Genomic DNA, 14,760 nt, shown 5'->3' on the forward strand with positions numbered 1-14,760 from the left:
GTCATGTGGTGAGATTCAGTTTTCATGTTGGTGTGTTGTTCCTGTTTTACAGGAAGTTACTGATCCTGAGAAAGGCTTTATAGAAGAGGACAAAGTTACTTTTGAAGTCTACGTTCAAGCAGATGCTCCGCATGGAGTAGCGTAAGTATCTTTGTTTAAATAAAATTCTTAATTTTAATATTTTTATGTTGCTTGAGATTGTTCAAGTATTTTGTGTAGCTGTCATTAGAGATTCTGGCTTTGCCACCTTTAATTGATGAATCGTCACATGGCAATGTTTTTCAGTAGTCACATAGAGATTTTTGTATAGGCTACATTTCCATTTGCATTAGTCAGCATAATGTTGTGGAATTTTGACTGCTGTATGAGTTGATTTGTGATTTAACACCTCTGCAAATCTAGCCTCAGTGTTTCTGATCTTACAGTTGATAAGGGTTTCAGACAGAGTCGGGTGGCTCTGCTAACTTCCCTTGCCTTGCTGTTGTGTTAAAACTGCCTCAGCTGAGTCATTCTGCTTCATGTCACTTTTAAACAAATTGGTTGTACTGAAATGCACGCTTGGCTGTAAAGTACAGTTCTGGATTCCAGTACACTTTCATAGTAAGTAATTTTTTTGCCATACAGTGTGTCTTTAAAAAAAACCCAAACTGACACAACCACAAAGCTTTTAATTGCAAAGACTGTTGTTACTATCAGGCAGTAGTGAAGTGTAGCCTCTTATTTGAACTTTAATAATGAAGAGTAGCTGATATCTACAAGCAGTACTAGGTTATAATAAATCCTCCTTATTGTAGTTAATACAAAACTATCTTGTTTTTAACTACTAACTCTTTTCTAGGTGGGATTCAAAGAAGCACACAGGATATGTTGGCTTAAAGAACCAGGGAGCAACTTGTTACATGAACAGTTTGTTACAGACTTTATTTTTCACAAATCAACTACGAAAGGTAATTAATATTTGAAAGAAACCGAGATTCCTAATTGAAATATCCAGTATGTTATGCTTATAAGTGCTTCAAAACAGAGCTGTCCATCCTTTTGTCCTCTTAGAGAAGTTATGACTTACATGGTAATGCACATCTTACTTGAGGCCGAGTGCAGGAAGCTGCCTTTTGTAGTTTGTTGAATGTTGGCTCTTGGTTTTTCTGAAAGCACACAGAGTACCTGGTGAAGATCTGAGCCTAAGGGGTGTTTCTTAGACTGTCTTATGTGTTAATGTTGCTATGAATTGTTGGAATTAAAAAGATGACTATACATGTTGCAGATGAGAGACAGAAGTAACTTTCCTTTCTTGAAATAGTTAAAAAGTCAATTATGACTTCTCAGCCCATAAACAGTGTACAAAGATAAACATATATGACCTTTGTAGTTCATTTGTTTTGTCTTTTAATTTATATTATACAGTTGAATTTTGTGTTATTATGGTTAGTATCTTTGTAGTGATGGAAAGCGTTATAATTTCAGTAGTTCAAATGACTTAATTTTATTTTTGCTTCATTCATATATTTTTTATTTACTGTAGATGTTGTTTCTTTGCTGGAAGGAAGAACTGCTTTAAATACTAGCTTAATAAATCTCTCATCCAAACCCAGGATGAAATATACTAGATAATGTCTTGTTTTAAAACAATGCAATAGCCTTAGTGGCATAAAACCATAAATGCCGACTTGACATTGGAGCTGGCTATCTGGAAAAGGGGATATACTTGGGAAAAAACGTAACTTGGCACCATTTAGTTTACTGGAGTGTCCTAGTGAGCCTAATTCATCCTTCTGCACATTCCTATGCTTATTGTGTATTTCCTAGTGAAAACGGACTGTTCTGACTTCTGCTTTCTCTTGTGCATACTAGTTGTTACATTTCCTTTAAGCTTTCTTTTCTCAAAACATTTCCCTTTTTAGTGTACCTACTTTCCACTGTCTATTTCCACCATCTTATCATTATTTATATCACCGTGGCCTGCAAGTGTCCCAGTTGGGGTTTCTTTTTTCTCTTTTGCAATGTGCTGCTTACTCTGAAGCACTGTGAAAAATAGCACATCGAACTCCATAGACTGTAACTGAGATCTTACCAATGCCACGTACAAGAAATAAATTCTTGTTTTACACAATGTACCTGTTTGTTTTCATCATTCATTATAATGCCTCTTCTTTTTGCTCAGCATTCATAATGTTTGTGCATTTTATTTTTTTGGACAACTTCATGTTGCTCTTGAAAGAAAAATGTGTTTTTACAATAGCTACATCTAATCCAATTGAGTAGTTCCTTTGAAGACTGTCTTGTAGTCAGGAAATCAATATGTACCATGAAGTAATCTTGTTCTGTGAAGAAGAAATTCTTTTTGTGATACAGATTTTTTTCAACTGAACTAATCTTTTCAGGCATTCCCTTGCACTTCTCCCCCAGTCTCCAGATAAATATCAGCTTTTAGGGAGTATTGGTATCTGGGTAGTGGGCATATGAGAAAGCTGGATTTACTAGCTGGTAACTGCAGCTTCCTTTATGGAAATGTTACGGGACATCAGCTGAAAAGCCCAATTGTCTGCTCATTCTTCAGGTTTTCAGAGCCCCTGAAAACAACAGACTACAGCAGTAGTTCTAGACAGTTTCAATACTCGCTTGCCGTTATTACAGATAAGGAAGAATCAGTGGTTGTCCTATCTGAAAAAATGAATTTCTACATTTTCGTCTTCACTTTGAGCAAACTTGTTCCTCTTTAAAACTGAGTTAAATAAAATGTGTAGTATCCTCGGTTTGCTTATCATCAATTCCATTATTTCTGTTAATCTACCTTACTTAAGAAGAAATAATGATTTCTATTGCTGTTATTTAGAGCTTTGTTAACAGAGAAGTTGCTGTCAGGAGCAGAGCTGGAAAAGCAATGAGCAATAGTGAAGGCAAGCAGGTACCAGAGTCTGGTGAAGCACAGGTGAGGGTTGACAGAGAGATCCTTTCTTCTTTGCTCTGCTTCCAGTTAACAGATGGGAGGTTCTTGAGTATTTGAAATGAGACCTCCCTTCATGAGCAACCAGGTGGCTTCAGTGGTAGGGAATAAAGCAAAGGAACTCTCTCTTCAGAGAGTATCTTATTTGTATGTCTGTGCTAAATGCATGCTTAAATATAGTCCACCCAGGCAAGGGATGGTGAGAGCTTCCCAGGTACCTCCAGGTTTGATCTTGGACCACATCATGTGAGTCTTCCTGTGTCTGTTGCCAGTGCCTCCAGCCAGTCAGTACTTGAGGCTGCATCCAGTCTGGTTTAAAACTCTTTGCTGCTTGAAAAATTCCCAACAATTCATGAGAACACTGCAGAATGTTTATATAACTATGCTAAAACCATAAATACTAGCCCAGTACATTTCTCCCTGGTGTGACTGTCCTCAATTTATCTAATACATTTTACCTTACATTGTAGTTTCATACACAGTGTTTTCTTCCGTTCTTCAAGTAATTGTCTTGACTTTAAGGACTGTGTTCGAGCTTATCTGTAGCATTCTTTTACTATGTAAACATCTGAAATTTTTCTCATATCTCTGTGTCTGTTGCTTATAGCCATTGCCTATACATGTCCTTGTCATTCTTTTGTCTTCGTTTCCTGAGGGAACTTCTCAGGTGTTAAATTAGAGATTCTGCTTTTTTCAAATGGATCAAAATGCTGTACTCCTTCATCTTGAGGTTAAGCTTTGGGATTTTGGGAGGCTAAGGCATAAAAGTAAAGTTTTGTAGAGGATCATATTTGAAAAGTCATTTGTTTAGCTTGGAGAAACAAGCTGTGAGAAATGGGCTTCAATATTACTTATATAGATGAACAGGAGGAAGAAACAAAGAAAGGCTGTGTGATAAGTGTTTTGTTTGTAGTAACACATTTAGAATTTCAGAAGAAATAAAACTGGTGTTTTTATTCAATGGTAGCTGGAATGTAGCAATTATAAATAAATTGTACATGATTATTTTAATATTACTTGAGAGATACGGGAAAGGAGTTAATTGTCCAGATGATATATGAGGAAAACAAATAGGAACTAAACACAAAGGATCTGATTTTGATTAATTATCAAGGTATTCTGAACTCCCGTTTATACTTTTTGATGGAAGAGTGAACCACTAGGTTGACTTTTAGCCTGCTGTAGTATCATCTTGGTTTGTTATGAAGAATATTTAGCATTTTCATATTTATTTTATGAAAATGTATCAGCACTGGCTGTATTTGAATTTTTTCATTACTTGATTTTCATATCTTATTTCTGTTTGTTTAAATATAGCAAGTAACTTACTACATATTTGGTTTTTTAAAAGCATTTATAAGATGTCAGAAGCAATAAATAGTGGCTGATTGTATATGCTTGGAAGATCTGAGAGTTGGTCATTTGACTATTTCCTGTTTCTACCTTTAGCCAGTGAAGACCAGCTCATAAAAGGATTCATAAACCCAGGGCGGGGAGAGGTTAAGTTAACTCTGCAAGGTGCTGACTTGTTTTGATGTTCATGTTTTAAAGCAAAGAAGTAACTATTGCTTGTAAAATCAAAGGTATAATCTTAACTACTCGTATTTGGAGTTTGCCCAGATCAGCATTGTTGACTGCAGTTCTGCATTTGGATACTAATTGGTGCGGCTTTACAAGAGGGTGTGTGGAGTCTCCAAGAGGTTGTGGGGTCTCCATTCCTTGGAGATGCTCAGAATTCAACTGGGTACAACCCTGAGCAACTGGACCCGGCTTTGAACTTGGCACCTCTGTGAGCAGCACCAGACTTGAGAACCTGCAGAGTTCTCTTACAAACTAAATCACTATAAACTCTGAACTCTAAAGCAACTCATCAGAAAAGTTGCAACTAAATGAGAAAATACTTTTTTTTTTTTTCTCCTCTTAATTTTTCCAGGCTAGCCAGATAGTTAGCCTAATGGATTGGCAAAAAGAACGACATGACGGATTACAGAGTTGCAACAGTTAAAATTTTTTGCTGATGATCAAATTGAAGGTGCTATTTTCTTCAATTTATGAAATTAAAAAAGCAATTTAAGCAAATTTTGAAATTAAAGCAGAGCAAAGGAAGACTTTTTTGTTGCCATTAGGGTGAGGCTGGGCTGTTGTTCTTTGAATTAGCCTAACAAAGTAAGAGGTCTGTTGGCTCTCCTTCAGCAAAAATTTGATGATAAATTTCAGCTAATTTCTATTCATGTTTTCCCTTTTATGTGCGTAAGTACTACTATTAATGATGTAGCTCACAAATGAGTAGAAAAATAAAATTTGGCTTCTACTGGTGTTCAGTCATAATTATGCTGCAGATAATCTGTGTTTACTGTTAAATTTTGGAATTTAAAAGAAAGCCGTGTGAACTTTACAGTTGCATAATTAACCAGTGTTTTTCTGTCTGAATGTAAGGGACTTGCTTTTTTTATGAAACTATTTGATATTTCGGTAAAACCATTTTTTGCCTTGCATCTTATTACTGTAGCTATTCTGCTGATAGTTTCTTACTATATTATTCTTCTATTTTTGTTGCTATACTTTTGAAAAATTCTGTGGATATTCAGAATTGGAATAGGAAGCTGGCCTGCCAACTTAACTTTTTTTTTTGCCTTTTTTTCTTTCTTCCTTTCTTCTTTATCATTCCCTTGTGTTCTTTTTGTCTCAGCTTTGTCTTAATCTAATGTCTGTGTCATCTGGTTTCCATCACCTCTGTGCTGCTTCCATGTAACAATGAATGTGTTTCCCCAACAATTCGGCTGCATACTGGAAGTACTGACCTTGCTGTGCGTGTAAGGAGCTGCAGCGCAGGACAGGTTAGAGGTGCTGGACACCTCTGAAATTTAGGCTGATGCAGAAAGCAAGTGAGAATTTTGAGAATTACTGAGATCCAGTTCAGTGCTTCACTTGCAGAAATGTATTATTCCTTGTTGTTTCACAGGTAAAAATTCAGGTGGCAATTCTTTTGTTTCTTAACAGATTATTTTCTTATATAGTACTTAATATTGGAGTCTTTATTTTCTGCTTCCAGAGTTGGCTGTTTTCTTCTTATGTTCATGCTTTCTAAATGAGCATCTCCCTGTAAATACCTTTGCTTTGCTGTTACTTTCCCTAGATATATTGGTGTATGCTTTTTAAAAAGTAAATCTCACTTCAGTGCCTGTTGAACTCCCCTAAACCCTGTTTGGTCTGTATGTGTAATTTCTTCGTTGTCAGTGCTTCCCAGGTCAGGATAATCAGTGAATGAATTGTTAAGCTGTTTTTGCTGGACAACGATGACATTAAGTAGGAATGAAATGTATTGGGGAATCTCAGAGCTTCCTCTGGTATCCTCCTCTTCCATGTGCACCATTTCTGGTTTTGTTCGCTTGTTGCCCTTTATGGTTTCACTTGGTTGTGTGTTTTGTTTTCTGGTTTTCTTCCCCACTGTAGGTGACAGTATTCACAGATAGCCAAGCTACGGCACAAACCTGAAGTTATTTTCAAAAGCCTGTAGTATTGATCAGTATATCTGGTCCTACTGTGATCACTGTGTAGATGTACCAGGTGTGATAAGTTGTTTGGAGGTGTTGAATGCTTTAGTGCATTTACTTTTCTAGGGTGGAATAAGGGAACTAGTTAGAAAAAACTAGGCATGAATGGAATCTGATGTTCACATCTTTCTAATCACTGTGCTCTAAGAAGAGTCATTCCAGACAATGTTTTCACACTACAGTATGAGATTTCTTTCAGACATTTTTGCAGTGGTGATTAAATGGAGTTATATGAAGAAAGTCGCTGAAGATGAAAGAATGCATTAAACAATATGAGCAATAAACTTTTCCTTAGATACTAATTGAACTAAATGCTTTTTCAGGCTGTGTACATGATGCCCACAGAAGGAGATGATTCATCCAAAAGTGTTCCTTTAGCATTGCAAAGAGTATTTTATGAGCTGCAACATAGTGACAAACCAGTTGGAACTAAAAAGTTAACAAAATCTTTTGGGTAAGTTTCAGAAACTTGGACTATTTATTGGGCTATTACAGGCTTCATAAAGCTTTTCTTTAAAAATGTTTTATTTAAATCAGGCTATTTTTAGAGAGGTGCAGAGAAGTGTTAATATAGCATTATGTTAATCGCTAACTTTTCTTAGTTTACTTGGATAGGTTTTTATTTATAGTCAGAACTAAAGACAGCTGATCCAGAAGTCAGATTTTCTGGGGGAGGGGAGCAGTACACAGTCAAACACAGCTGTTAGTAACAGGGCTATAATTTACCTGTTACCTGAAAATAGTGTGATGCCTTTGACTTAAGTAAAATTCAGGACAAAATATGTTGTTGAAACACTGCAGTTCATGTTTTGTTAATGTCTTTTTTTAAAATTTAAGTCTGTTTTAAATTTAGAGAAATAGCAGTAATTTGCATTTCCATATTGTTAGTTCTGCATTGATGACTGTTGTAACATTTTGTTATGACATATCAAAGATGCACGTATTTTTGCCTATGCAAAATTTAGAAGCATTTAATGCTGTATTCTGTTTCGTGATTTAAACCTTAAGAGGAGTATCTGTTGCCTGAGGTAAAGGTGTTGGAGCGCACACACAGAGTAATTCTTTGCATTTTCCTCAGTCTAGCACCCTCTTTTCCTCCATAAAAGATCTACAAAAGGGCTTGCTTTTTATTTTCACGATTACCCAGTATCCAGTTCACTGCCTGGTATTTTTTCCAATCTGGAGGTGCTTCTTGTGAAGATGGTGTTACAGGGTGTAATTTTAAATCTGGAGTATATAGACTTATACAATATAGCTTCATTGAGCGTGTTGATCTTTTTTTTTTTTTACTAGCTTGATGTTTCAGTTGAGCACAAGTTAGGACAGAAGATTAAGATCAGCATAGCCTTTACAAGCCTTCTCTTTGCATGTTGTGTAAGCAGGGACTAGGATTTTATCAGAAACTGTTCTAAAAGATTGTATTTCGCATTATGTTGTCACACTGTGTTTGTAGACTAGTCTTTTGTAGTGATATTGACAAGCATTTTTTTATTTAAAAAATGGTTAGGAAGTTTGTATCATCTTTTTGACATAGCTATCCTAGTGTCCACCCACATCTTCTGCTCAAGCTTGTAGTGGTGCTACTCTTTGTAACCTTGTGTCTTTGTAACATTTCCTTTTCACCTTTTGGGGGAATTTTAAAATGAAATCGGTAACCTCAGTGTTGTATGTTCATTTGGTCATACCCGCTTCCTACTAGCACACAGTATATTCAGTTTATCAGCACTCCTGCTGTCCTGGTACGCTGGGAAGACTTGCTGATATTGTAAATTATTTCATCTTGAGTTAAGATCCCAACTGCGTCATCTTTAGTAGCATGACGAGGTCTTTCCTGAGGGTCTTGCAGGTGCTTAATTTTGTATCTGAGAGCAAGGTTTTAAAAATATGTTCATGCCTGCCTTCATTCTTGGGAAGGAATGTTTGAATGTGTTTGAAGATTTGGTCTTTTCCCCCCATTAAATCCGAGAGGGGTTTCTGACCTTGTGCGACCTGCCTATATGGTGTGTGGAGCACAGCTTGTTACTGGGTATTGTGAGTTTCTAACCAAGTTTGGCTTCTTTCAGTAGAAAGTGATGCCATTGTCTGAAGGAGCCCTTTTTTATCCTAACATTGGTCTGTAACGTTTTTCTTTGATTTTGTCCTTTAACCTGGCTAGTGTTAAAAGCCTAGGGAGTCACGAGGTTATTTTCCATTCTTAATTGTCCAACGGGTCGCATCATTCAGCTTGGTTAAGTGTGGGTCCCCACACAGTTGTTCTGGCACACTTCTGGGAGTACTGCGGTGCTGTGTGACAGTGGCAGTGAGTCACTGAGAAGGGGGTGGGAGATGAAGCTAAAGTTAGTATTGCTCCTGATCACCCCTGTGCTTGTGACTCCGAGGGCCGGGGCTGAACCTTGTGCTGAAGCCAGAGCCTACAGTAAACATGGCTTGTTTCATATGTTTGAGTACAATGACTGTTGCAAAAAGAGTTGAAAGAGTGCCTTTTAAATTCGAAAACTCCTGAGTTCAAGTTTATAGGAGAAAGTATTTCATTCTTTCATAAAAGCCCTTTATGCTGGTTTTTAATTGAAGGCAGTGGTGCTGAATGCCCTTGTTGCAGTGTACCACCTTGACTACGGGGCGTTTAGAGACAGCGGCTCTCGCCCCTCTTCACATGAGCGTGTTTGCACGTGGACGGTTCAGGAAGCTCGGTGCCTCCTTGCATCCGTGGAGTTCCTGTGTGTCTAGGATTAACTGTTTAGATGAGCACAAAGGAGACAGGATTTCCTATAAATCCATTTACTTCCTTTTATGTGCTGAAATAATCCCTGAACGCTACTTGACTGCACCTGAAGGACCCTCAAAAAAGAGGCAGTGAGAAGCATGCTGTGGAAACTTCTCTGACAGCACTGAATTGCTCCCAGGCCTTTTCTGAAGAGTTTTTGATGTGAACTGAGGTTAGGTTGTAGACTGGAAGAATTCTGCTAGCAACGGCCTGGCCCTGGCCTCTTTGGCTGCCTCCGGCTGCCTGCCCCATCCCTGTCCCCAGATCCATAGAGAGAGAAGGCAGGTGGGCATGGAACTGCTGTCAAAATGTCCCCCAAGTTCACTGCCCCTTCGTCCTGCCACGTAAATGGTACAGAGCTAAAAAAACACCTGTGCATCAGCCAGAACTAAATCTCAGAGTCTTTACATCTTGCTATGTATTAAATTCTTGGTTCACAAAGAAATGAAAAAAATGTCTTTTGAGCTGTAAGTTCTCTTCATAATGTAGTAATTTTGTATTAATTTGCCTTACAAAGGTGGGAAACTTTAGACAGCTTCATGCAACATGATGTCCAGGAATTATGTCGAGTGGTAAGTTTTTACTGTTTCTTACTGATTAATTTAAATTAGGTCTATAAGATGTGGAGGATTTTGCCTTGCTTTACTTCTCTTTTTGAAGAATGGGATTGATGGTGGCCTTTTGTGGGTGAGAAATTCGTAAAGGATAGGGAAGGTTGAAAATAAAGTGAACGTATGCTAGTGCTCCTTGCATAGCCATGGAGAGAAATGCAGTTTTTAGGGGGAAGAGGAGGATTTAACGTATGAGAAAGGAGATGCCAGTACAAATAGACTAACGTTTCACTTTTACACAAGTGACTTAGTTTAATTAGTGGAGTAGTCAGCTATGTGTGTTGAATAAATTCAAAACCTGCAAGTTTATCCTGTGTAAAAATTTTTCTTTCAGCTGCTCGATAATGTGGAAAATAAAATGAAAGGCACATGTGTAGAAGGCACTATTCCTAAATTGTTCAGAGGGAAGATGGTGGTATGTATTTAATATATAGATACAGATATATTATTTAAATTAATTGTTACTTGTATACATTGAAATTCTGTGCATTTTTTTGTTTTTGTTTACAGTCTTATATCCAATGCAAACATGTAGACTATCGATCTGAACGAATAGAAGATTATTATGACATCCAGCTAAGTATAAAGGGAAAGAAAAATAGTAAGTGATACATTGTCATATGCACCAGTCAAATACTTGAACATGTTGGACATTGTTTCTGCCTGTTGATTTCAGATGGGTTTGTTGGCGCTCAGTGCTTAGAAATATCCTTGCTTTAATTTCAGAGGAAAGTCTCTGACACCTCATTGAAAACATTTTCTACAGAAAATGTTTTTGCTTATGTTACCTTTTTTCCCTTCTCCCATTTCCCTTCCCTGCTCCTTCCTTCCTGATTCTCTCACTGATATCTTTTCATGAAACTCAACGAATTTTAGGGGTTTTCCTGGTGCCATAAAAGTGCATACTGTGCCATGGTGATAACAGTAGTGTTCTCACAGTAGACTATAATTTACATATGAAGATGAACTTGGAGAAAATAGATTCTTATTTACACCTAAGCATAGTAGCAAGCCAATAAAAAGAATAAACTAATTAAAGGACCATTATTCTGCTGCTCTGTCATCACTTTACCAAGTACTTTGCATAGAAGAGACGATAAAAGGCATGTAAGATTCCAGCAAACAAAATCATCTAGCTTGATTTTTTCGTGTTTATAAAGACAGGAATATTCAAACATAAAAGCTCTGATGTCTTAGTGTTATTTGCTGAATACACTGTTAAGCTCCCAGCCTAGAGTAAACTTACACTTTTCTTCCTCCTTCCCTACAATTCCACAATCTTTTTTTCACTTAGTTTTTGAGTCCTTCATTGACTACGTTGCGGTGGAACAGTTGGATGGTGATAACAAGTACGATGCAGGAGAACACGGCTTGCAGGTATTTTTCTTTTTTTTTTTAAATTTGTTTTTAAATATTATTTCTGTGTCCTTGATAAAAATAACTTAAGCTATAGTAGCTAAAAAAATATTGCAAAACCCATTCTAGGTTGTATCAATTGATTTTGGTGATTTTTCTCCTTAGACAAGCTTTTACATAACTCCTTTTAATGGCTGTTAGGTTTCTTAAAATGAAGATTTTAAAGCAGTCTAATCAGCAGTGAGTTTTGCTTTTATACCTGCAAGTGTTTTAGTGTCTCAAATGGTTAACTTCTCTACTGATTTTAAGACTGAGAAATCACTGAAGTTCTTCCTCGGAGTAGTCTGTTCTTCTACGTGTCTAGTAAAAAAAAAAAAGTGACATAGCTCTAAAAGTAACTTTAGAAAGGTCATTTTTGTATCATGACCAAGAATGCCAAATGAACCTGTGGAGTTTTAAACATTTCTGTGTGTGCACGTTTCTGGGCTTTTCGGCTGCACTTTGCTCTATCCTCTGTAGGAACCTGAAGTTCTCTTTAAAAAAACAACCCATTGTTTTACTAAAGTTTATTTCTGCAGCTTTCATATACCAGGTTTTGTTGCTAATGTTCTATATAGTCTTTAGCTGTTCTCAGGAAGGCACAGGATGGTAGCTAAATATTTGCTGGCAGGATGCAATGAGCATGAGATTCTTATTTGCTCAAAAATGAGGTTTTGCCTTTGTATTCGCTTTTAATTTTATTTGTACGGGTAACTTGCTGTTAATGCAGTGAGATGTTCACATTTGCTTGTATGAATGGCCTAAATGTAAATGAACTGAGTTCTTGTGGATGTTGTTGCAGTAGCTCATGGGAAGGCTGGTGCAGCGTTAAGATAGTTAACTTCCACACAAGTTTTGCCATTCTTTGGTGCGCATTGTGTTGTCAAGCCTATAAAATAAAAGCCCATAGAAAGAGTATCTGCAGCAACCAAGTATTTTGAGTTGCTAAAAATCTCGCAATTTCAACCCTCCATTTCCTTTAAAACATCTAGGAGGCAGAGAAAGGTGTGAAGTTCCTAACGTTGCCACCAGTATTACACCTACAGCTCATGAGATTTATGTATGATCCTCAGACTGACCAAAACATCAAGATAAATGATAGGTAAGTTGGTGGATTGTTTTTTTTTTTTCATTGTACAAGTTGGACCTGTGAATGTATTTAACCAAAAAGTAATTTGCCAAAATCCTATCTTTTATTCTATTCCAAGAGAAAGGTGTGTGCAGTTGCACATAGTAGAGGTCCCCAAAAGGTGCACTGATTGAATGTTAAGGTTCTGAATGACAAGTTGAACACTTAAATAGTATTTTGTAGTTGTTGTTTTGAGTATGAAGCAAGTGAATGCATCTTTTGATGCGTTGTGGAACATTTTGTGCCATGTGGGGAAAGTTGGTACATTCCCATAGGCTGTCACAAGAGTAAGCAGGAGGAGTAAGTAGTCCTCTGCTTTCCCTCCATCTATTTCTGTGACCGCTCACTGTAAGTAGAGGCTGATAATTTCTTGAGGAGGTAACCTAAATCTGTATTGCAAGGATTTCAGTCTCACCAAGAAGGTGAGACTGCAGCAGCTGAAGGACATTTCAAAATAACGTTCCAGTCTAGTGGTACCTGTGCTAGAAAAGCTGTATTTGTGTACTAGAAAATAACAGGGTTTGAGCTTTTTCCTTGACACCGTGAATCCAAACTAGCGCTTTTTCGGTTAAAGTGCTCTTGCCCTTGTTACTGAGGGCATACTTTAGCAGAGGTGCTTATGAAGATTATTTTTATTCCATATTAAAACAGTATAAAATCTGCCACTGTATGCAGTATATCCTGTGTAGAAATGGCATTGTAACAGTAGCTTGTTCAATTTTTGTGACTTGCTTCAGGAGTAAGGAGTAATAGCATGTGTCTGTCTTAACTGCAAATACAACTGTCTTAATTCTTTTCAAAACTAGGTTTGAGTTTCCTGAACAGTTGCCATTAGATGAATTTTTACAGAAAACAGATCCTAAAGATCCTGCGAATTACATTCTTCATGCAGTTCTAGTACATAGTGGAGATAACCACGGTGGACATTATGTTGTTTACTTAAATCCAAAGGGGGATGGCAAAGTGAGTATTGAAAAGCCCGTAAACATATTTGTGTTTTGCAAATGTATACTTGCAGACTTCATCATGGGCAAATCTTTGGAATTTTTGTTCGCTAACAGAAGAGTGTGCTGGCACACTCAACTTCATCGCACAGGGATTTGACTTCTCTGTGTAGCACTTAGCTTGATACTTTTTCATCTGGTGCCTATTCTATTTGGGAAACTTACTTTGTATTTACAAAAAGAAAAACTAGCAGCCACTGTTGTCTAGTTTTTGCTCTTTAGGGAGGAGCCTGCATTTAGAGGCATTAAAGAATCACTTGCCCTAAGAGGAGCAGTTTCCTCTTTGCTATTGGCTTTTGGCAGAAGACTTCTAACTGAGGGAATCCCTTCATTTGTGTGTTCATATGTGTTGGAAGTTCTACTGCAATCAACTTTTAGCCAGTGGTTTTTTTAGGCTGACTTTATGCTGAAGCAAATATGAACGTTTTAAGTGTTTCTGTGACTCAGAGGTTCAATATCTTTGTATGTCCCGCTGTTACAGGTTTAGCTGACGTGATTGGATCAGACAGTTATAGGTCAGGTGCTGCTTCCCTTGAGTTGACTGGTTTTGTGTGTACAGGACTGTTCACAGTTAAAAGTAAAAGACACATTTTGCTGTGAATTTGTTGCTATTCGTCTTTCATTCTTAATAGGCTTCGTTGTTTTAATTTAAAATTTGCTGTAAATTACTTTAAACTTACAAATAATTATTAGATATCTTGTACATCACTGCTTTTTATTTTATTTTACAACAAATATGGTCAGTTTTCTGAAATTTGTAGAGAAATGTTAGATACTTGAATAACATTCTTAAGAAAAAGTTCCTTGAATAATTATTGGCCTTTTGATATTCAGTGTAAAATGTGCAAATATTTCAGTAAAGGTTTGGTGTTCATGGCCTTCCTTATGCAGAGCACAAGTAGCAGGTACCACAAATTATACTGAACGAGATTTTTCTTTTTAAACTCATGCTGCTTGAAGAGCAATTTTAGTTACTTCAAAGAGCTGAAAGACATGCCAGAAATAGGATTTATTTATCATACAAGAACATGTTTTCATATGTAAAATTATATTTATATAAAATTTTCTCTCTAGTGGTGTAAATTTGATGACGATGTTGTATCAAGATGTACAAAGGAAGAAGCAATCGAACACAACTATGGAGGTCATGATGATGACTTGTCTGTGCGGCACTGTACCAATGCTTACATGTTGGTTTACATCAGGGAATCAAAATTAAGTATGTATACTCTGTCTGTGTTCCAAGTTAGATTTACATACAGGGATTTAGGGCTATATTTTACTTCTGAATTGTTGATAGCCTTCCTATACAAGGAGTTCCGTTATTTATAGTTGGAATGTAGAGATTCTGTGGGATCA

At 36.9% G+C, this 14,760-nt stretch overlaps 1 protein-coding gene across 2 annotated transcripts in view; it reads left to right on the plus strand.

Moving 5' to 3' along the window:
* The window catches only part of USP7 (ubiquitin specific peptidase 7), a 72,475-nt gene that overhangs the window by 38,971 nt on the left and 18,744 nt on the right, over positions 1–14,760 (plus strand). For both annotated transcript variants that reach the window (XM_054211002.1, XM_054211003.1), the window contains exons 5-14: positions 53–141; positions 839–947; positions 6,822–6,952; positions 9,780–9,834; positions 10,208–10,288; positions 10,384–10,474; positions 11,168–11,250; positions 12,261–12,370; positions 13,204–13,360; positions 14,476–14,620. In XM_054211002.1, coding sequence (XP_054066977.1) covers positions 53–141; positions 839–947; positions 6,822–6,952; positions 9,780–9,834; positions 10,208–10,288; positions 10,384–10,474; positions 11,168–11,250; positions 12,261–12,370; positions 13,204–13,360; positions 14,476–14,620 — 1,051 coding nt within the window. The remainder of the gene's footprint in view (positions 1–52; positions 142–838; positions 948–6,821; positions 6,953–9,779; positions 9,835–10,207; positions 10,289–10,383; positions 10,475–11,167; positions 11,251–12,260; positions 12,371–13,203; positions 13,361–14,475; positions 14,621–14,760) is intronic.

Source organism: Rissa tridactyla, chromosome 8 (assembly GCF_028500815.1).
Source record: "Rissa tridactyla isolate bRisTri1 chromosome 8, bRisTri1.patW.cur.20221130, whole genome shotgun sequence".
Lineage (NCBI taxonomy): Eukaryota > Metazoa > Chordata > Aves > Charadriiformes > Laridae > Rissa > Rissa tridactyla.